Below are 21,445 nucleotides of genomic sequence, written 5' to 3'. Positions count from 1 at the left end.
AAAGTTTGCCAACCGCTGTTCAAATTAACCAAAATTCACCATTTTGTGTGAACAGGGAAACCATGGTTACCAGTTTCAGAACAGGCTAGGATTTTTTTTAAGCAGAATTTGGATGGCCATCTGTCCTGGATGCTTCAGCTAAGATTCCTGCATTGCACAGGGTTGGACTAGATTACCACTGGGGTACCTTCCAACTCTATGATTCTATTACAGTCGTACTTTGGATCCCAAATGCCTTGTGAGTCGAACGTTTTTCATCTTCCGAGGTACCACTGTATTAAATAATGCTTTGAAGCTGGTGAAAATTCACAAAGGAGTTACAAGCCATATAATTAGGAAACATTTGTACAGAGCATGGGTTAAATATAAAAATTTATTGGAGACAAAAACACCACTTTGGCTTTCACCACTGGAAGCCACTGGTGAAGAACGAAACCATGATGGAAAATTGGGTAACTTATAGAAATTTGTTAAAAGAGGAAAGTGGAGAGTTTAAATTAAAAGATGAAGAAGTGTGCATGCACACGAAAGCTCATACCAAGAACTAACTTAGTTGGTCTTTAAGGTGCTACTGGAAGGAATTTTTTTATTTTGACTATGGCAGACCAACACGGCTACCTATCTGTAAATTAAAAGAGTTTAAGGATTTATCAGGAATGTTAACAACATGGATACAATATCATCAGTTGAACAAAGTATTGGAAAGGGATATGAAATGGGGGTTTGGGGGACAAATATCTCAATTAGAGAAAGACCTGTTAGACTGTAATGTCTAAAATGTGTAAGATGTTATTGGAATGGGAGACAAAGGATGAACAAGTGAAATCTTCAATGATACATTGGGCAATAGATATTGGTCAGAATATAGAAATGGAGGCATGGGGACAATTGTGGAATATGGATATAAAATTTACAGCATGATATGGTATAAGAGAAAATTATATGAAAATGTCATATAGATGGCATTTAACACTTAGCAGGCTGGCAAAAATGCATCAGTTAAAATCAAGTGTTGGAAATGTAAGGAGAAAGAAGGTACTTTTCCCATATATGGTGGACTTGCAATAAGGTTAAAGCTTACTGGGAAATGATATATACCGGTAATGAATTGAAAAAGATGTTTAAGATAACATTTGTAAAAAAACAACAACCCAGAAGCTTTTCTTCTGAGGATAATGGGATCAGAGCTACCTAAGCAATATAGAAACTTGTTTATGTGTACAACTACAGCTGCAAGAATGATACTCATTTGTAAGAACTTGGTTGTTTAGTCTAGCAGTGCCTAATCTTTGGAACTCCTTGCCTTTTGAGATCAAGCTGGCACCTTCACTATACGCTTTTTGGCATTTGCTAAATACATTCCTGGTTAGATAAGCCTACCCAGATGCTTAGAAAGTTGTGGTATTTTTTACCTGTTTTTGTATTTTAACTTTTGTATGTTTTAAAGTAAAGCTGTATTTTTTCCTTAAATTTGCTGTTTCGTTTTTTGGAAACCAATTTGAGGGTGGTTTTTTTTACTATCAGGTGGTACATTAATTTTATGAAATAAGTATGAATCTATTTGGGTAAATAACAGTCTCATTAAGGCAAGCAATTGATTTGATTTTTATATACTGTAAACAGAATATAACAGCAGTGATCTTTGTGCCATAATAGTGGGACCAAATGGTCTCAGGACAATTTGTTAGCAACTGCACACTAGTCTCAATTGCTGGAAAATCCCCAGCAGCTTAAACCTAGCATGCTCATGCCAACTATAGTGTAGCGGTGGTGGTGTTTGTTTGAAAAGTAGAAAAGAAGTGAATAAAGACCACAGACACTGCTTGACTGCCAAGTATCCACTTTGGAAGTCCACGCATGGAGCCAAGACTGCCATTACGTATATGAATAAGCAGCAGAGGTTATTTGCCCAACTGCTTTACCAATATTCTAGCTAAACACTAGATGCCATAATTTATGGAGTTCAACCTCAAATGCAGTTTCTTTTCAAAGAAATGTCAGAGTACCAGGAAACATTCCAAGAATACAGTATGATGTGGCTGCTGTCAGTAGATCACTCCTTTAGGTTTGCCATTTTAAAATTATGAAGTCATATTGTAAGTATGTTAGAAAAAGAAAACTGTCCCAACAGATTAAAGCAGATTAAAAAGCTTCCATTGAATATGCAAAACAAGGTCTACATGAAGCCCAACTAAAAAGCCCAAAGAATATGCAAAATGCTCAGCACAATGACTCCACACATTAACATATAACACTTATTTTTCAAAACAACAATGGTGTTTATTTCTTTATCAGTTACAAGTGGGATATCCACTATGCTCTATCTTGGATAATAGAGATCTAGCCTTCAGCCTGCTTTTGTAACTTCAAGGATGGATTACTGCAGTGCATTAACCTGAAGACAATTCAAAGACTGCAGCTGGTGCAGAAAGAATGCTGCTGTTCCATGTTATACTGTTAGTGAAAGTATACTCAACCAGCAATAGAGAAACTGCACTGGCAATTCAAGGCCAAAGCAAGCCGTTGAATTTTATTTTTAAAACACTTAAGGGCCTGCCTTCTGAGGAGATCACCTCTCCTTTTACAATCCACTCACTACTGCCAGTGAAGATTAGCAGATAATGAGGAGCAGGTCCTTTTCCACAACAACCTCAAGGCTGTGGAATGGGTCGCTGGAGGAGGCATGCCAATGTACTTAGGAAGCTGTGCAGATCTTATCCAGGGAAACGTCTGGAGTCCGAGCTGCTAAGTAATCAAACAGTGCTTCTTGCTAACAGGCACCGGATTTTATTGCTACAGGCGGTAATAAAAATACACATGTTTATGATTGTTATGTATGCCATCTAGTCCAGTAGAGAAAGATGTGGTACCTGCAAAATAACTCTATATTTTATCATATATAAATACTTGGCTGGAATTATTTTTGAGGTATTATATTGAAATACTTTTCATTTACTTGGAAGCATGTGCTAGTGAAAAAATGGGGTTTATTTCCAAGTAGATATGCATAGAATTGGGTGTGAGATTCAGAGTATTATTTTTTTTGTACTATTTCTAAACTGCTCTGTTGATTGATAGTGCAACCAGGAAGTGGCACCCAGTTCCACTGTTTATGCGTAATCCAGAACTTCGGTTCAGTAAAGGGACACTCAGCCCTTGAAACATGAGGAAGGAAACTTTTATTGCTTCATAAATATGAAAAAGGCAGTCTGACACCCTTTTTATTCCAGATAACACAGAAACAAGAAAATGAGCAAATACAGTTAGAAATCTGAGCTGTTAAAAGAGAACTTCTAATTCAAAATCACTGGGGGGGGGGCACCTGCACTTAAAAAAATTCCAAAGGGTGTCAGAGTTAAAGTTGGGGGTAATTTTCAGTTATAAGATATTCAAAATGAAGAGAAAAATGTTAACATGTGCAGCAAATGTATTTGACAAAAAATAAAAGAATGTCCAACTATCAGGAGGATGCTTCAAAACTTAGCAGAAGACCATTAAGAGCATGGGTAGGCAAACTAAGGCCCGGGGGCTGGATCCGGCCCAATCGCCTTCTAAATCCAGCCCGTGGGTGGTCTGGGAACCAGCGTGTTTTTACATGAGTAGAATGTGTCCTTTTATTTAAAATGCATCTCTGGGTTATTTGTGGGGCACAGGAATTCGTTCATTTCTTTCCCCCCCCAAAAAAATATATAGTCCGCCCCCCCAAGGTCTGAGGGACAATGGACCCGCCCCCTGCTGAAAAAGTTTGCTGACCCCTGATAAGAGAAACCACATAAAGTTCTTTAAATAAGTGAGTACAGACATCTAGAGCACCAGACAAAATAAATAAATATATTGCAAGTTGGACTGCTTTATGGTCCTGATCTAGTGAACTTATTAAGATGGCTCACAGAAAACAAAAGATTCCACACGTATCAGCTTCAGACATTACAGTCAGTGCAGACATCTCAATATTCCAGTGTCTTGCACTTCCAGTCTGTGGCAAAAGGAACATGGACATGTAAGACTTGTAAGCTTTGGTTAAACACATTAGTGTGAGAGCTTGTGCGTGTAGCAACATCAAAAGTCTCTCTAACGAGAAACAAACTGATCTATCATTTTTTCCTAAAGCATTCCTGGACAATACTCTGGACAATATTCTTTGACATCCTAACATACTTAATATGGTACTGGGTGCAAATTTGTGTCACTTGTTTCTTCAGGGCTGAAGGACTATTTTAAATTGAAAGACAATTACATCCTTTTTTTTCTTTTTCTTTTCTTCTACAAGCCAGGGACTTGGAATTTTTCCAAGGTTGCTTTTCGCACTCTCCCCGGTGACAGTTCCTGGCAAATTGTATACAAGGTGACTAAGATTAGGAAAGCATTCATGGGATTACACTGAATGAAGTCAAGGCCAGCCCACCCATGAGGTGAGGTGAGTGCCTTTGCAACCAGTGGAAAAGTGACACTGGTATCAACACCAATTTTCAGCAAGATCTTGAGAGATCTGAGAGTACGAGAGATCCTGCAAGATTTTGATAAAATCTCACTAGAAATCAGCGCCAATCAGTGCTAGAAACCCAGATATATAAGCTAGGCCCCAAATGGCTCCTTAAACCAATGTTACAGCTGCCAAAACAGAATGTCTAGTTGCCATTTTGGGGTAAGAGGGCCCTAAAGTCTTATTTTTCAAATGGTGGGCTGACTGTGATTATCAGTTAGAAATCAGGCTAGTTCAGATGACAACCTTGAGCTAGGTTAAGAACTTTGAGAATTTAAAGAAGAAAAGTCATTTGATCCCTGGACAGTCTACATATATATATATACTGGCCTGTTTCCACCTCTCTTTCTTAATGGTGAGTTCTGTTGCTCAGGCTGCACAGAAAAAGCATTTTGGTTCCAGAAATTCATTCCAATTGTGCAGATAAAATATAACTGATAGAATTCTGCAGGATGTGTTTCTAGTGTGTGAAAAGAGTCCAGGTCCAGTGATCCCCAACGCACCTCCAGATGGTAGAAATGTCAGGAGCCATCCTGGCACCCAGGCATCTTCACTTGGTTGCAAATTTTGAAAACTGGTGCCAAATGCCAGCACCACGTTTCTGGAGTTGCAGCAGAGCAGGGTGGTACTTCCCAGGTAAAGGTAAAAGGCAAAGACGCCTGGCCAGTTAGGTCCAATCGAATTCAACTATGGGGTATGGCAAGGAACACTGTGATGAGTGCCAGAACGCATGGAAACACCATTTACCTTCCCACCACAGTGGTACCTATTTATGTACTTGCGATGGTTTGCTTTCGAACTGCTAGGTTGGCAGGAACTGGAACAAAGCAATGGGAGCTCACCCCGCTGCACAGATTTGAACAGCAGTCCTTACAATCAGGAAGCGCAAGAGGATTAGTGGTTTAGACCACAGCACCACCCGCATCCCAGTACACAACATGCTGTCCCTGACTTGAAGTGTAAATAGTGAAATTGACTCATACCGCTGAAGGAAATTAATTTGGAAATTAATTTGTTCTACTTGGGTGTCAGGATCCAATTTTGTATGTGATGTATACTGATCAAAATATTGTTTTCATTTTGTGATGACATTGTTGGAAACATGGGTAATCTGATCTAAGTAAATCTTAGGAGGCAACTAGGCCACTCATCTTACTCCAAACTTACTCCAGCAGTTCCACTCATCTTCCTGTACCACATCTGGCAACAGTGCAGCAGGTGCTGGTGTAACAGGGCTTACCTATTATCTTGCCAATGCCCTGGACACAGCTGTTGACCACTTTTTTGATGACCCACAGAAGCAAGTCTGTAAATATCCTCTTAACTATTTTGAACTATATCCCTCCTAATCTTAGAGCTGGTGCTTACAAATATACTGTTTGTGGTATTGTATTTTACTCCTTCTGTGTCCATGGCAACTGTCAACTTGTGGTGACTCATTTGCTACGAACAAAAGCCGAAACTTTGCAGGCTTGTGTCTTTGCAGAAGCTTGTGTCAGAGTACATTTCAGTTTCTACTTGCAGAATGTAAGATAGATAACTTGCTCAGCAGGAACACACAACCAAAATGGGTTTTCAAGGGAAGGGAGGGGAGCAGCTGCCACAACTGCAAATTACACAGACTGACACTTGGTGTGTTTTTTAACAAAATCAGAGTGCTTAAGAGCCTGCTAAAGTAACCTTCTAAATCTACCTGTTAAGTTTCTAACGTGACTTTTATGTACAACTGATCTACGTATCTATACAGTTCCTCCGGTGACTGTCCTGCCTCAGAACAATGCAGGTGTCACAAACCTGAATCTCCTGCACATCATTTTTTTTCTGAAACTGGCCTGTGGTAATCAATGGCTTATATCCAGGGCTTTTTTTTCTGCTGGAACTCACCAGAACTCAGTTACCTCTCAAGTGGGCACTATTGCAATTATAAGAACTGTTCGTGGTGAGTTCTGGCACCTCTTTTTCTAGACAAATAGCACTGCTTGTTTTCAAACTAGCACTAAGTCTCGTGTTCCGTTAGCACAATGATTGATGCTTGGTGCAAGGGAACTTCAATCCCTTTCCCGCCCCCACACTCCCCCAGCAATCTGTTCGAGGGGCTCTCCCAACCCTCCAGAGCAGACTTGGGGAGGCTGCAACAGGTCGAGGGGCAAGTTCCATTACATAAGCATTGCATTGTGCTAATGGAACAAGGGTATTTGGCACCGCTAAACGCAATCCCTCTACCACTAAGTTAACACTGATCTCACACAGAACACACACAACTCCTACAGCAAAGGGGCAGAACACAGCTGCATCCCATGTTAACATTTACAGGCTAAATATTGTGCTGTTGCATGTCAAACTTGTCAGGGACTAATTTTAGCAAAATTAGAATTCTGCTTTATAAGCCTGGCATTCGATAATACAATACAGATGTTAGCCATTTTATTGTTATGCTTCTATATTTTGTTTTGTTTGTACAAAGTATACTGGCCACTGACCATAATAAAGAGATTGATGTAATCACCTTCATATTTACTCAGAAGTTGCACAGTGTGCATATGATTGCAACCTTAATATAAAAAATGCAAATACGGAAATTGGATCAGAATAGATGAACTACTTTACTTGCTGGAAAATTATTCTTCTTAACCCCTACCTAGTTTTGCAAGGCTGCTTCAACAGTCACCCTCCCTCAATTTCCTAGTCACAAGAACCCAAATGAATATGGATAGATACTACAGCTTTTATGTCCCATGATCTCATACACAAGATCAATCACTGTTTGTGATTTCTTGACTCAAAAAAAATTACCACACTGGATTTCAGTGGAAGGGGAAACCACTGCTACACAGGAATTTGAGCTCTCTGCTTTTGAAGTCTGCAAAATTGAACTTCCATGATTGTTAGCCAAATAAATTACTATGGGCACCACATTAAAAAGTTATGCTGCCTCATTAGATGTTCAAAACCACTGAAAAATCTTATTGTATCCGAGATGCATAATTTTAGGCTGGGTTGAGTAGCCAGTCATTCTTTCCAGTATCCTGTGGGGCTGTCTGCGCTCTATACCTTTACAGAACATTATTTCCCTCAAAGCTTTTGCTTACCTATCACAGAGTTACAATTCCAAGCATCTCTTAACAAACTATAGTGCCCAGAATTCTTTGAGGAAAAGGAGGTGTCTCAAATGTGCTTTAAAGCAATAGTGTATACAGCATCTCAGCTTTCTTGCTTCTTATTGAACAGAGGCAAAGTCCATTTCTGTAGTATGTATTGCCAAGTGAGGGAATTATTCAAGGCCAGGGAGTAATGGAAAGCACTTCTCTGAACCAAGATACTGATTCCGCATTACTGTACAATACACATATTAGCACCATTTTGAAAGAGGCACTCTTTGGCTTCTTGTGTTGGTAGCAGTTTTTTGTTTTCTTTTAAAGCCTACTCCTGTAGCCGAGTAGACAGAAGGTTTTCAATGCTTGTCACGAATGCTAAATTTCTGGCCAACATGAAGAGTCATTATTTGTGGACTCCTGACTAACAGAACTATTTCTAGTTAATAGATATGATAAACAGAGGTTGAATGCAAATCAACAAGTCAAGCAAACCAAACAAATAAAGATACATGAATGAAAACCTGAAAGGCAGAAACCAAAGCCCAATAATTTATTTATAAAACTTGAGTCACTGTATTTACCCCTAAATGGGAAAAGTAGCATACAACACAAAACAATATATTAACTTCAAAGGAGAGGTTAAAGAAATATATTTCAAAGTTTCCCCATTTGTTCCCACATCTCATAAAGACACTGCAAAAGCCAAACATTACCGCAGATCTCTCTAAAACAAAAACACAATATTTTCCCCATCATGTGGAACCACTAAAAGATCTTTACCAAAAGAATTTGTTTTCTGACTCAGCTGTAATGAAATCCACTAGATTTCCAATTACAACAAAACAATTATCTGAATAATGCCAGGTTCTTGAATATTCCATTATCAGCACCGCCAGAAGATCTCCATTTCCACTACTTGACTTTATCATCTCCGCATTAGCACCACTTCCAGTTCTCATGAAACAATTCCACTGAAAAGAGCTTTTCATTTTTCAACAAACAAACCTAAATCTATGGCTGCACATGGAAGTCTCTGCCAAAGGGAAATGTGGTTGAGTTAAAAGGAGTTGCGTATTTGGGGCATTTTTCAACCCCCACCCCAAGCTTGAGAGGTTAGAACAAAAACAAATCAAGGTATTATGGCATCCTTCCAACTTTTTGTGCTCAAATTCATTTTGGCCTTGTAAGTCAGTAGTCACCCTAAGGAAACCTTTTGTTTGACTTCCTGGCTGACACCCATTTGCCCAGAAATGTGGGAATAGCTTTAAGTGTTCTATTCTTCTATTCTCACAGAATAAAAAAGAAAATTGTTGCTGAGATTGCAAACTGGAGGCCTTCAGAGGTTCCCTATCCCCATGACAGAAATACCAACAAAGTAGATGGGGGGAAAGAGGAAAGAGCAGTTCCTAACTCATGTGCACATTTCTCACCCAGTGTGCAGGCTATAGCCAGATAACCCCCGCCCCCAGTCTGCCCCCTTTGCTGATTAGGTAAAATATACACACTATTTCTTTATGCAATACCACAGTAAAATAGCTTGCTTCACACTAAGCTACTGGCAAGCAGCTCAGACATACTGCAAAGCATGAGAGGATGACCCATAGCCTACTAATGTACCCTATAGAGCATTCTGATGCTGTACTATATTTATTTGAAATTTAACATTGTTGAGTGCACAGAAAAATGCCTGCCTTTTTACAATGCAACTCAAAACAGACATTGAAGTATAGAATATCAGTGAAACAGCATTCAGGTAAAATCATCAAAGGGTACAAGCTTCAAAACCATTCAAACTGAAGCTTCATTTCTGTTCAAACTAACTAAAGATGTAGGGATTAACTGAGGAGGGGGTGGGTGATGTACTCCTTGGAAGAAAAGGTGGTATATAAGTGCAATAAACGAGCTCTTCTGCTTTCCTGCTTAAGAAAGCTAGAGGGGGCACTCATGTGGAGATGTCAGCCACCAAGCTGTCACCCAGAGATCTCCACATGGTTGCAACTGGACCTGCACCAGTCACAAAACGCACCTGGCACCTGTAATTTCTAGCATGACTTACCTATATATCTGAGTTTCTAACACTGTGCGCTGTGCTTATAGACAACAACGCATATACACAAATCATAACTGTTTCATTTTTCATGTCACAATGAGATATGAAGGGTAAGAAGGATAAGGGCAGGTAGTAGAGGCAAGTATGTGGTAGTGCACTGCAGAAATAGCCTTTCCCCCGTGCAACGGTAAGTGCTAGGAGTGGTGTCCTTTTGTCCCCTACCAACAGATGAGGTTTCATTTCTGCCACTTTTCAGGCAGACCTCAGAAAGCAGTTTGTTCCCTAGCTCCCTCCATAGCTACGAGGTCTAGAAAATTCTCACCGAGATGAAAGCCTGGCCACACTGAATCGTGTACCAGGTTAAATTCCACCAAGGGAGACAGGAGAGAGCATAAGAGCCTGCCAGATCAGGCCACGCCCATATAGTGCATCATCCTGTTCTCACAGTGGCCAACCAGATGCCTATGGGAAGTCCTCAAGAAGATCCCAAGAACCATGAACTCACTCACGTTCTCTTATAATGGCAATGGTGCCCACCTGAGAGGTGCCGGAAAAGAGTTCCTGTGAGTTCCAGCTGGGGGAAAAAGCCCTGCATATTCCAAAAGGTGTTTTTAAGGTGCCTCTTTAAAAAGGAAGATGGGTGTAAGATGGAACCAGATACAGTGGTGCCCCGCAAGACGAATGCCTCGCAAGACGGAAAACCCGCTAGACGAAAGGGTTTTCCGTTTTTGAGCTGCTTCGCAAGATGATTTACCCTATGGGCTTGCTTTGCAAGACGAAAACGTCTTGCAAGTGTTCCGATTTTTTTTCGCCCCCCCTTTTTCTAAGCCGCTAAGCCGCTAATAGCCTTTTAGCTGCTAATCCGCTAATCCTTTAATAGCCGCTAAACCGCTAATAGCGCTAATCCGCTAATAGGGTTGCTTCACAAGACGAAAAAACCGCTAGATGAAGAGACTCGCGGAACGGATTAATTTCATCTTGCGAGGCACCACTGTAGAGGGCCTTCTCGGTGGTAGCACCCTCCCTGTGGAACGCCCTCCTGTCAGATGTCAAGGAGATAAAGAATGACACAACTTTTAGAAGACATCTGAAGGCAGCCCTGTATCAGGAAGTTTTTAACATTTGGTGTTTTCTTATGTTTTTATATTCTGCTGGAAGCCGCCCAGAATGGCTGCGGCAGCCCAGTCAGATGGGCAGGGTACAAATAAATTATTGTTGTTGTTGTTGCTGCTGCTGCTGTCATTGTCATTGTCATCATCAATCTGCCCACAATTGTTTAAGAGTCCACTCATGTTTTAACACTGTGATTAGCACACAGAAGTAATATACTATTTTCAATGCATGTTGTCATATTTTACTACATCAACCAGCAATTTAGTCACACTCATTTTGTTACTATTATTACTATTATTATTTACATGTGTATACTCAAGCACATGCTGCAAAAAACATGGGAATTTAGTATCAAATGCAGAGGAACCATGAAGGTATGTGTGTATTTATTTATTACATTTTTATCCCAACCTTCCTCCCAAAGGAGCCCAGACAGACAGTGAGCAGCTATCCCATAAAACGGTTTACTAAACCTGCAAAGACTAACCTCCAAACTACTGACTTTTCCAAATATTAAGCATGTAATTGCCTAAAAACCTAAGGTTTATGTGATTTAAATTTAATGTTCAGTGGATATTTGCCATTCACTTTTTTTCCCGATAAACGCACCTTAATGTAATACTTAAATAGCTCCTGCCTTTAATAGGAAATTATAAATGCTATGTTTATAGCAAGAATACCAAGGTGATAGAGCATAGAATATAAAAAATAAAATCTTTGTTATGTTAAAAGTATTTGTTTAAAGTGTACTCTTTTTCAAAATAAAACTGAGCAGCAAGATAAAATTCTTATTAAAATGAAATAAATCTCAGTGGAAAATATTAGGTGCTGCTTGCTCACCGCCATGGCATCGAAGTATATAGTTTCTGCCACTTTTTTATGTCTGTTTGTTCTTTTAAATCAGAACTCTGTTAGTCTGAATATAACAGGGATTTCTCTCTCTCTCTGGTTCAGAGTCCTAAAGCCTAATATAGTCAGGAGTGAAGTATGGCCCTGGAGGCAGATTCTGAGCAAGAAACAAAATCTTATTTGTATCTTGGGAATCTCTGGTTGTTTTAAGTGACAGTAGCTTTCTAACGTTTATTTCAGGAAAAAAAAGAGTATCTGTATACAAAATTTCCAACACAAACACCCCACAGACACCATTTTGAGACACTTAGTGAGGCCTGACACACATATTGCTTGAAACTTCAGAGCTCACAGAAATTTTATGATCACAGGAAAAATTGCACCATGGCCAATGCCCCTACTCCAACAAACAGCAAGTTCCCCCCAATTCATAAATTTCCATCATAGAAGGAGAAAGAAGGGGGAGGGGCTTTTCTTATCCTTAATTTAATTTCTGCTGCTTCATGTTCTGTTCACATTCCCTAACGTGGCTTTTAACTTCACAACAATTCCTTCACCACAACTTTTAATGTGAAAAGTTCCTATTTTCTTTCGACTGGTGATGAGGTCGCCAGATGGGTCATCAGATGGATGGATTAATACTGCTGTGATAACTTTCATTCATTCATATAAACCATGTCTGCAGTGTTCAAATTAGCCAGGCGCCATGAGCATTTTGCACCTGGCTATTGACCATTTGCAACCAAGCGAAGATGCCTGGGTGCCAGGATGGCTCCTGACATTTCTACCATCTGGAGGTGCGTCGCGCCTGGGGATCACTGGACCTGGACTCTTTTCACACACTAGAAACACATCCTGCAGAATTCTATCAGTTATATTTTATCTGCACAATTGGAATGAATTTCAGGAACCAAAATGCTTTTTCTGCGCAGCCTGAGCAACAGCACTCACCACTAAGAAAGAGAGGTAGAAACAGGCCAATATATATATGTAGACTGTCCAGGGATTAAATGTATTTTCTTCTTTAAATTCTCAAGCTCAAGGTTGTCATCTGAACTAGCCCAATTTTTAACTGATAACCACAGTCAGTCCACCATTTGGAAAATAAGACATTAGGGCCCTCTTACCCCAAAATGGCAACTAGACATTCTGTTTTGGCAGCTGTAACCTTGGTTTAAGGAGCCATTTGGGGCCTAGCTTATATATCTGGGTTTCTAGCACTGCATGTCTGTTCCCAACAGTCAGCAAGAAGGGAAAGTTGTGAGGAAAAGAGATGAGAGCACTACCCATGAAGGATCTCACAATTGCTACACAATGTTAGGGTATTCAATTGTGGAGATATAATAGCAGTTTTCTGTGCAGAAACCCGAAATGAAAGAAGTTATTTCCAAATCTATTATATTCCCACATATAAACTGCTATACAACTTAGCAGCTCCTAGTTAGTCACCCCAAATGATTTCATACTTCTAAAGTGTGGCACTATTTTCTGTATACAGTGGTACCTCTGGTTATGAACTTAATCCATTCCGGAGGTCCATTCATAACCGGAAACCACTTGTAACATGAGGCGCGCTTCCACTAATGGCGCCGCCTGCTGCTGCCACGCCACCAGAGCGCGACTTCCGCTCACATCCCGGGGCAAAGTTCGCAACAAGGGGCATCTACTTCCGGGTTAGCGGAGCGCGTATCCCCAAAGAATTCGTAAGGGGGACAGTTCGCAACACGAGGTACCACTGTATAAAGCAATGCAGTGATTAGGGCCAGAAAGATGTGGCTTATGTGAAAAGTGCTAATCTGCTAATCAACTGTGCCTTGACATTTACCACATACATTCATATCTTAGGCAAATTCTGAAGAGTGACCCAGTTCAGGTCATACCTGACATGGTGATCCAACTGCCAAATGAGTTTTTCACCCAGAGGCAAAATGTCTAAACTACCCAAAGTATCTAACAACAACAACCCAAGCACCATGAAACCTATGTTCAATTCTCATGTATTTCCACATGGACTGCATGTAAATTCCTTGCATACTGTGCTTCCCAACTTGTATCTCTGGCTACCAAAAGCTCAGCTGCACCTATCCAAATCATAAAATGGAAATGTAAACCAAACAGCAGTTTGGCTGAAATGCTGTAGAATTGAAACTGCCAAGTTATGACACTTACCATAATTACTCTCCAATTTTTCTAACTTTTTCCCTCTTAAACTAAGTTTTACTTAGAGCAGACCTATTGCAATTGTTGGGCCTAATTTATGGCCGTGTTCATTAATTTCAGTGGGTCTATACTCTGAGTAAAACTTAAATTTAATTTCGTAATTTCGTTGTCCCCGAAGGGGGCAATGACAATAAAGATATTATTATTATTATTATTATTATTATTATTATTATTATTATTATTATTATAAATGAATGCCACCCTATGCAACTATAGCTGCTGGTTTAAAAGGCCAAATTCCACACATACTATAGGAACAGGCAAGAAATCTTGTTTCTACATAGAAAAGAATATATATCCTTCAGTTGGATAAATATCCGAAGAGAAATAGAAATTAGGACTAAGTGGCAAAGACATTCCTATTTCACTACCACAATCATTTATGAAGTATTTTGTACATGAGAGGAGCTGCATTGGATCAGACCAAAGGTCCCTGTAGTCCAGCATCCTGTTTCCCACAGTGACCAGACGCCTAAGGGAAGCTTACAAGCAAAGCACAAAGGCAATTGGTGGAAATACAGCTAATTTGACATAGTATGGTGCTATTAAATTCAAAGAGGCCTATCAAAAGTTTCTAGCTCAAATGGTGATAAAGCAAATTAGTGTATCCCAATGATACTAGTGTTTTCAACTGAAGAATTCTCTTCTGCAAATTCTCAGTAATGGAACTATGACCCCCTACTCCTATTTTAATCTAACGTTTATTATGAGGAGGGGGAAACCCTGCTGAGAATGTTATTGTTCAAAATTTACCAGCTATTAACAACTCTGGAAGATACAGAAGGCAATTTGTTTAAGGAAATATGGGAGTAAATGTAGACAATAACAATTACAGAATTGTGTTTGACCATCAGTATGCACTAAAAGGCTCTGAACATCTTCCTTTTAGATCAGGTAAGAGAGAACAATTACAAGATGATGTTTCAGTACATTTTAGCACTTGACAGAAGCATTACACGTTGGAAATATGCACATATTAAGACTGACGGTTTGTTGGAATTTTCTTCTCTTCTAGTCACTGATTTGACTTAGTTACAGTCATACCTCGGGTTGAAGTAGCTTCGAGATGAATATTTTTGGGTTGCGCTCTGCAGCGACCCAGAAGTAACGGAGCACGTTACTTCCAGGTTTTGCCGCTCACGCATGCGCAGATGCTCAAAATAGTGCATGTGCAGAAGCGGTGAAACATGACCTGCTCAGTCGCGTCTTATGTTTACGTCAGGATGCGAACGGGGCTCCAGAACGGATCCCGTTTGTATCCAGAGGTACCACTGTATTTGGATAAAATAATTTAGAAGGTTTACCACAAACTAAATTTGAACCCAATAACAGCAGCATATACCATATTTTTCCGTGTATTAGACAAGGTTTTTTGACTCAAAAATTGTGTCAAAAAACTGGGGTTGTCCAATACACAGATAGTGGCATGGGGGGGGGACAAGCGGCGCACCCGCCAGCCAGCCAGTTGGCGGAACAGCAACTTCCCCCGATGCCGCTACGTGTGGGAAATGATCTAGGGAGTTTTCCTTCCCACAGCTACATGAGGGGAGAAGCTCAACTTTGGGCCATCTCCCCTCATTTTCTTAAAATTGAGTTCCCAAAGATAGGGGGTTCTTATACATGGGGGGGGGCATCTTAAAGACGGAAAAATACAGTAAATTAGCTACTAAAAAATGGTGGGAGGCACTTGCCCTCCGTAAAGAGAATAGCTGATTCTGCTTAAATTAGAGAACCACATTCCCTTCTATTTTGTGATAACCTCTTAGTTATTATTTTTGAATGGTTATGTCATTATTTGCCTAGAATTTGGGTGGGGGTGGGGCTGAGGTTTATGCATTCTTTACGAGGTCTCTTACCCTTTTCCCTACAATTTGAGAAGATATGGAGACTGGAAGAAAAGTTTTTAAATGACAGTATCTGAGAGACTATGAGAAACTGATCCCTTTTATTATTTTCATGAAGGCAAATTACAATTTGAATATAACATGCAGAAGACTTGCTATACAAGATGAAAAACTGTACAACATTTAATATTTGCAGAATGATAATCCAGAGAGAGAGAAATGTCACTGCAGTGAAAATTGAGCCTGTCAACATCTAATGTTAGTCATTTGATGCTTAAAAGAAAGAGCTCAGTTTTGTGATTTTTCCTTGCCTAGCCATCAGAAAGCAATTTTTACTTCTTGCAAATCACCAAGCAAATGGCTATTATGTAGAATTTGCAACCTTATAACAACAAACTCAGATTGTTTGCAATACATACACCACACGTAGGATATTGGTGGTCTTCCATCCAGGCTCTTGCATCCATACTAGCTTCACCACCAGGTGCTCCCAGACCATTGTTCTGAGGTGCCTGATCTCCAAGACATAATTCCTTAAACATCCAATCACTTTCTGAAATATGAAGTGCTTCATTTCAAATCATCTTTCCATAACGTATTGCAAAATCTGCCTCTTATAGATTACTGAAACACATTATATGTGGAGCTGCCTCTGCAGACAGTTTGGAAACTTCAGCTGGTACAGAATTCGGTGGTCAAGTTGCTGACTGGGACAAGACACTTTGAGCATATAATGCCTCTCCTAGCCCGACTGCACTGGCTGCCAATTAGTTTCCAGTTTTGATTTATAAAGCCTTAAACGACTCAGGACCACAATACTTCAAGGACCACCTCCACCCACATGAACCAACCCCAAACCTATGATCATCATCTGCCAGGGACTACTAGGGATCTGAAGTGTGTGTGGAGGAAACAAGGAGCCGGGAGAGTGACTCAGAAGAGAGGGTCGGCAATTTATGGGGTTTGGTGCCACCTGCAAAGCCAGGGCAGGAGTAGGAGGATCAGGGCAGTCCGAGGTGGCGGGTGGCACAAGGGGGAGCAGGGAGGGGCAACTACCCCTCCCAATCAACAAAAATAGATAGCAAACTGAGGTTCTGCCCCCCCCCCAGGTTCTGCCCCCCCCAACAAAAATCCTGGCTGTGCCCATGGGGCTGCATACAGGATGTGGCAGAGGAGAAAGAGTGTGCTATGTGCCAGCCAGATGGTGGAGATGTCATACTGCCATCCTGGCACCCAGGCATCTTCACTTGCATGCAAGGAGCTGATAGTCAGGTGCAAAATGCACCTAAGTTCCAGCACTGCTCCTTTGCGAATAGAGGGCAGCAACACAAGAATGGGCCTTTTCCGCAGTGGTTCCTCACTTGTGGAATGCTGCCCCCAGGGAGGTTTTCCTGACACCTTTGTTACATACCTTGAGGTGCCAGGCAAAAGGATTCCTCTTGTCCCAGGACTTCTATGGCGTTTTAAACTGTGAAAGGTGTGTTGGAGTGTTGTTATTGTTTATTACTATGGCAAGAATTGTTTGTGTTTTAGATTGTAAACCGCCCTGTGATCCTCAGATGAAGGGAAGCATAGAAATTTAATAAATAAACCATAACAGAAAATATTAGAAGCATTTAAAGATATACCACTTACACAGATATATGTTTTAAAAGATGGAACTGGCAATAAAACAGCTATACAAGCCAAAGGTTTCTGACGAAATGCAGTAAACAAAAGACATCACTGTATTTTGAGCTAACTCTTCAATACCAAACACATTTACTTGGAGCTGGAGGTAAGCCCAATGTGTTCATTCCCAGGTATGAATGCTTCGGATCAGTCTGACACCTCAATCCTAAAAACATTTACTTAAATGTAAGCAAGTCTCATTGTTTCTGAATGGCAAATTCAGTTGTATCAAAATATTACTGAAAGTTTGCAGATGCTGCAAAAATCAATCCAGCAAGAAAAAGTTATTTCTCACCTCTTTGATGGCTTATTGTCTTAACTTTCACCGAAAGGGCAAACAATCTCAGAGAGGTCCATTTGTCTTTGAATGAATGCATTGCACAATGCTAAATCTACTTGCTAGTCATAGATAAACATCATAGTCATAGATTTCAACTACATTTGTGAAACCACCAGTTTGCTAACAATGTTCTAAATATACAAAGCCCTGCAGTAGATCAATTCATTTCAGGAAAGCTTGTTTAGAGAGTGTAGTGCTCAGCAGGAGCAGCTGTTAGTTAGACATGAGTAAGAAAGAGGAAAACGAATGTTTTCAAAGAATTATGCAGTATATTCTCACTGTAGGACATCTATTTTTTCATATAATTTTTTTCCTTGCACTGGGTAAACCATGCAAGTTTTCAGATAAGCCATACTACTACTACAAACTCCCATTTTAAACTAGCACGGCACTGCTATATAGATAATGTGGGAACCAAAAAATCCTTATGTTCACCAACACTGAAATACAAACAACAGTATTTATATATTGAACCACCTATTATCATTAACTGTGTAAGCAAATTATTACAAAGATCTGATCGTGCTTTCTATCACAAAGAGCATATACATGGGTTAATTTATTTGCATATGTAAACCACATGTTTGTAGTGTCCTAGATCTCAAAATCCACACTTTTCAAAATCTACATTTCCTCCAGTTTCAGGTCATGCCTAACTTCATCTAGGATTGCAGTCTTGATAATGCATGAAATGGGAAATAAACATATCCCTAAGGTAGACTATATGATATGAAAGTCAAATATAGCAACAATGTGCTATAAATGTTTCACTCAGTCGCCTTACAACAGCACCAGCACACCCACATTATTTTCTAATCCACCTCCCATGAAGCACTGAATAATAACCCAATTACATGGAGGTCAAAAAGCAAGGGTCCTTTTCTTTTCAGAACTAAGGTATGTTCTTCTCCACATTCACTACCACACAACAGAAATTAGATAAAAACAAAATGGATACGTGCACATGGCTATGCAATCACTGACTATAAAGTTTATTGTTTTCCTAATTGCGAATCAATTTTACTGAATCTTGAAACAAGCTGTATCCTAGATTCAGTTGCTCCTTCTATGTATAAAGCAGAGAAGGGCTTCAATAAAGCAATAATCCATTCATGCTTTTCACACATGGTAGCCAGTTTTATAACACCACGCCTTCTCAACTAACAGTGCTGCTGCAGTCCCACAAAACCTGAACAGTCCAGATTTTCACAGTCATGAAGCAGGGCAGATATTGTGTGAATAGTTTCATTTATACTGCCCTGGAATCTTCTGAGGAAGAGGGCTGTGACAAGAGGGTGCAAGCCCCCTCCATACCTGCCCAAAGAGGACAACTTGCAAGGCAAAGGCTGTTCAGAAATGTTTTAAATCAAACATCCCCGTTCAAACTTTGCCTCCTAAACCATTCTAATTCATCTCGCTTTAAGCGCCTTTGGTGTCAAGCCAGCAGCTCCACAGGGAAAGGCAGCAGCCATTCACAGGCACACCAGGTGTGGGTGGATGCAGAGGCAGGCAATTAAAGCCAAGCCACCATCCGAGTGCGGCCCCCTTTCCTTAAGAGCAAAAGGCAAAACCAGGGGGCAGGCAGGGAGAGGGGAGTCGCTCCACGTCCCCAAGGCGGAGGGCGCTCCCCCCAATGCAGATGTTAAGCCCCGTCGACATCCATCCTGGAAGGCAACTCCTCCCGCGCACCTCCTCCTTTTCCTCCAGCTTTGTTGACAGGTTTCCTCGCCGCCTCCCCCCCCCCAAAAAAAAACACGCATTTGCCATCCATCTCTGTCGCCGTCTCTCTCCCGCTCCCCCCCATTCTTCTTCCACCCGCACCCCCGCTTTCCTTTCGCCCACTCCACACGAAGCCCCCCCCCGGAATCCAGAGGTAGCCATTCGCCCCGCTACACGCGTCTGATTTGCACAGGGAGAGAGGGACAGACGTGCATGTGGAACGTGGCAAAGGGGCGCCGCTCGCCTTTCCTCCATGATCAACGCCCCCCCCCCATGAGCATCATCGATGGACGCTCGCAAAGCGCCCGTTGGGAAAGGGAAGGAGGAAGGGGGAGGGAACTCGAGTTTGGCTTCTCTCTCTCTCCCCCCCCCCCCTTGCACACACCTTCCCCACCACCAGGATCTGATTTCCTACAGCGGCAGCAGCAGCGGGCTGCTTTACCGCACAACGGTACAGAACAATAAATCCACATATATGCGGCAGCGGCAGCAGCAGCAGCGACCCCCCTCGCGGCGCGCTCCCGCGCCTCCGACACACACACCCCAAAGTGGGGGGCATTTCCTCTCCGCGCAGATCGCCGATCTGCAGGCAGAGACGCCGCCATCCGCCGCTGTGTGGGAGGAAAAGGCAATGGAGGAGGCGCGCGGGGGGGGCACGGGGGGGGCAGCAGCCGCCCCGCGATGGGGCGAAGGGCGCCGTCGGGCCAGACTTACCCAGCAGCAGCAGCTTGAGCTCCCGGCGGGCGTCCCGCTTGTCCCGCTTGAGCTGCCTCTCGATCTCGTCGTTGATCCGGCGCGCTTCCTTGGCTTCCTCGCTCAGGCAGCACGCCATGATGGACTCCAGAGTCATTCTTCCCAACTGGTTGAGGCGCAGCCCCCGCCCCCACCCCCAAAACACGCGCCGCGCCCCCCGACACACAAAGCCGCCGCCGCCGCCGCAGGGAGGAAGCCCAGCTGCCGCTCCCGAGCCGCGAGCCCCCCGCCTGCGCCGCCGCCGCCTCCGCGCCTCGCTCCCGGGAAGAGCAGAGCCAGGCGAGCCCAACACGCGGAGACGCGCGCTCACACGCAGCCACCACGCGCCCCCCCCCCCCGCCTCTCCGGCCGACGGCGAGCACAGCCTTCCTCGACGCCGCCCCCGGGCACACGCGCGGCGGCTCCCCACTCCGCCTCCTCGCCCGATCAGGCACCAAACAGGGGAGGCGGCAGCGAGAGAAAGGGAAAGACCGTCGCGGGGAAGCAGCCCCTCCTTGTCCTCCCGCCGCCGCCCCCTCTAAGCTGCCTCACCCCGACGGGCCCTCCCCGCACATTGGCAGCGCCCACCCCGCCTCCCTGCGCCCAGAAGCCGCCCGAGGTTGTCCGCGCGGGGCGGGGTCGGCAAGGGCCTCCGGGGGCTCCGAAGCTCCTCGCAGCCAGGCTCCCTCCCCGCGCCCTGCGCAGCCCGGGAGGAGCGGCTCTTCCTTTCTCGGGGCCGCCTTCCCCTTACTGTCAGAAAAGGGGGGTGGGCGCGGGAGGGCAAGAGGGCCGGCCGCCTGCCCGCCCGAGGTGTGTCGCCAGCCGGACTGGGGCGGCTCGGCTCCCCGGGCGTGGCGAGGCAGAAATATGGCGGACCTTTTCTCTCGCTCGCTCGCTGGCTGCTCTGCGCGCACCACGCTCCCCTCCGCCCCGAAATGAAATCCCGGGAAAGTAATAAAAAATACCCTTCGGATCCACTGCGCTGCCTTTCTACTGCAACGCAGCAGCAATAACCGAGGGAGGAACGAGCCGTTTCCCCGCCGCGCCCGCTACTTAAATGGCCGCGAGGAACACGGGCTGGTTTTATGGGTCCTCGAGGGCAGGGCTGCTATTGTTGCTCATGGCTCCCCACCACCACCACCTTGGTCGGTTTCTTTCGCCGCCAGCTCCGCCAGATGACATTTTATGGCGAGCCTCTTATTTTTAGAAGGATCAACGACACTGTGGGGGGGGGAGCGGGGCCGTGAGAGGCTGAGATGAAGGGGGCGACCTCGCTGTCGAAGAAATGTTATGTCTGCGGCTGGGGCTTGTGCCTGAGGCTTAGCCCCA

The 21,445-nt window shown here is 43.0% G+C and overlaps 1 protein-coding gene across 2 annotated transcripts in view; it reads right to left on the bottom strand.

The window, feature by feature from the left end:
• LOC309542721 (guanine nucleotide-binding protein G(q) subunit alpha) overlaps nucleotides 1-20,284 on the bottom strand; it is a 97,211-nt gene extending 76,927 nt beyond the window's left edge. Inside the window, exon 1 of one of the 2 annotated variants that reach the window (XM_082241653.1) lies at nucleotides 20,099-20,284. In XM_082241653.1, the coding sequence (XP_082097779.1) occupies nucleotides 20,099-20,234 (136 nt within the window). In that variant the 5' untranslated portion in view covers nucleotides 20,235-20,284. Of the gene's footprint in view, nucleotides 1-17,620; nucleotides 17,718-20,098 lie in introns of those variants that run through there. The other variant, XM_082241654.1, reaches the window with a different exon arrangement.
• Nucleotides 20,285-21,445: the final 1,161 nt, after the last annotated feature.

Source organism: Podarcis vaucheri (assembly GCF_965113315.1).
Source record: "Podarcis vaucheri genome assembly, chromosome: 11".
Taxonomy (NCBI): domain Eukaryota; kingdom Metazoa; phylum Chordata; class Lepidosauria; order Squamata; family Lacertidae; genus Podarcis; species Podarcis vaucheri.
The sequence above is the reverse complement of the archived record's forward strand: the minus strand, read 5'-3'. Positions and strand labels throughout refer to the sequence as shown.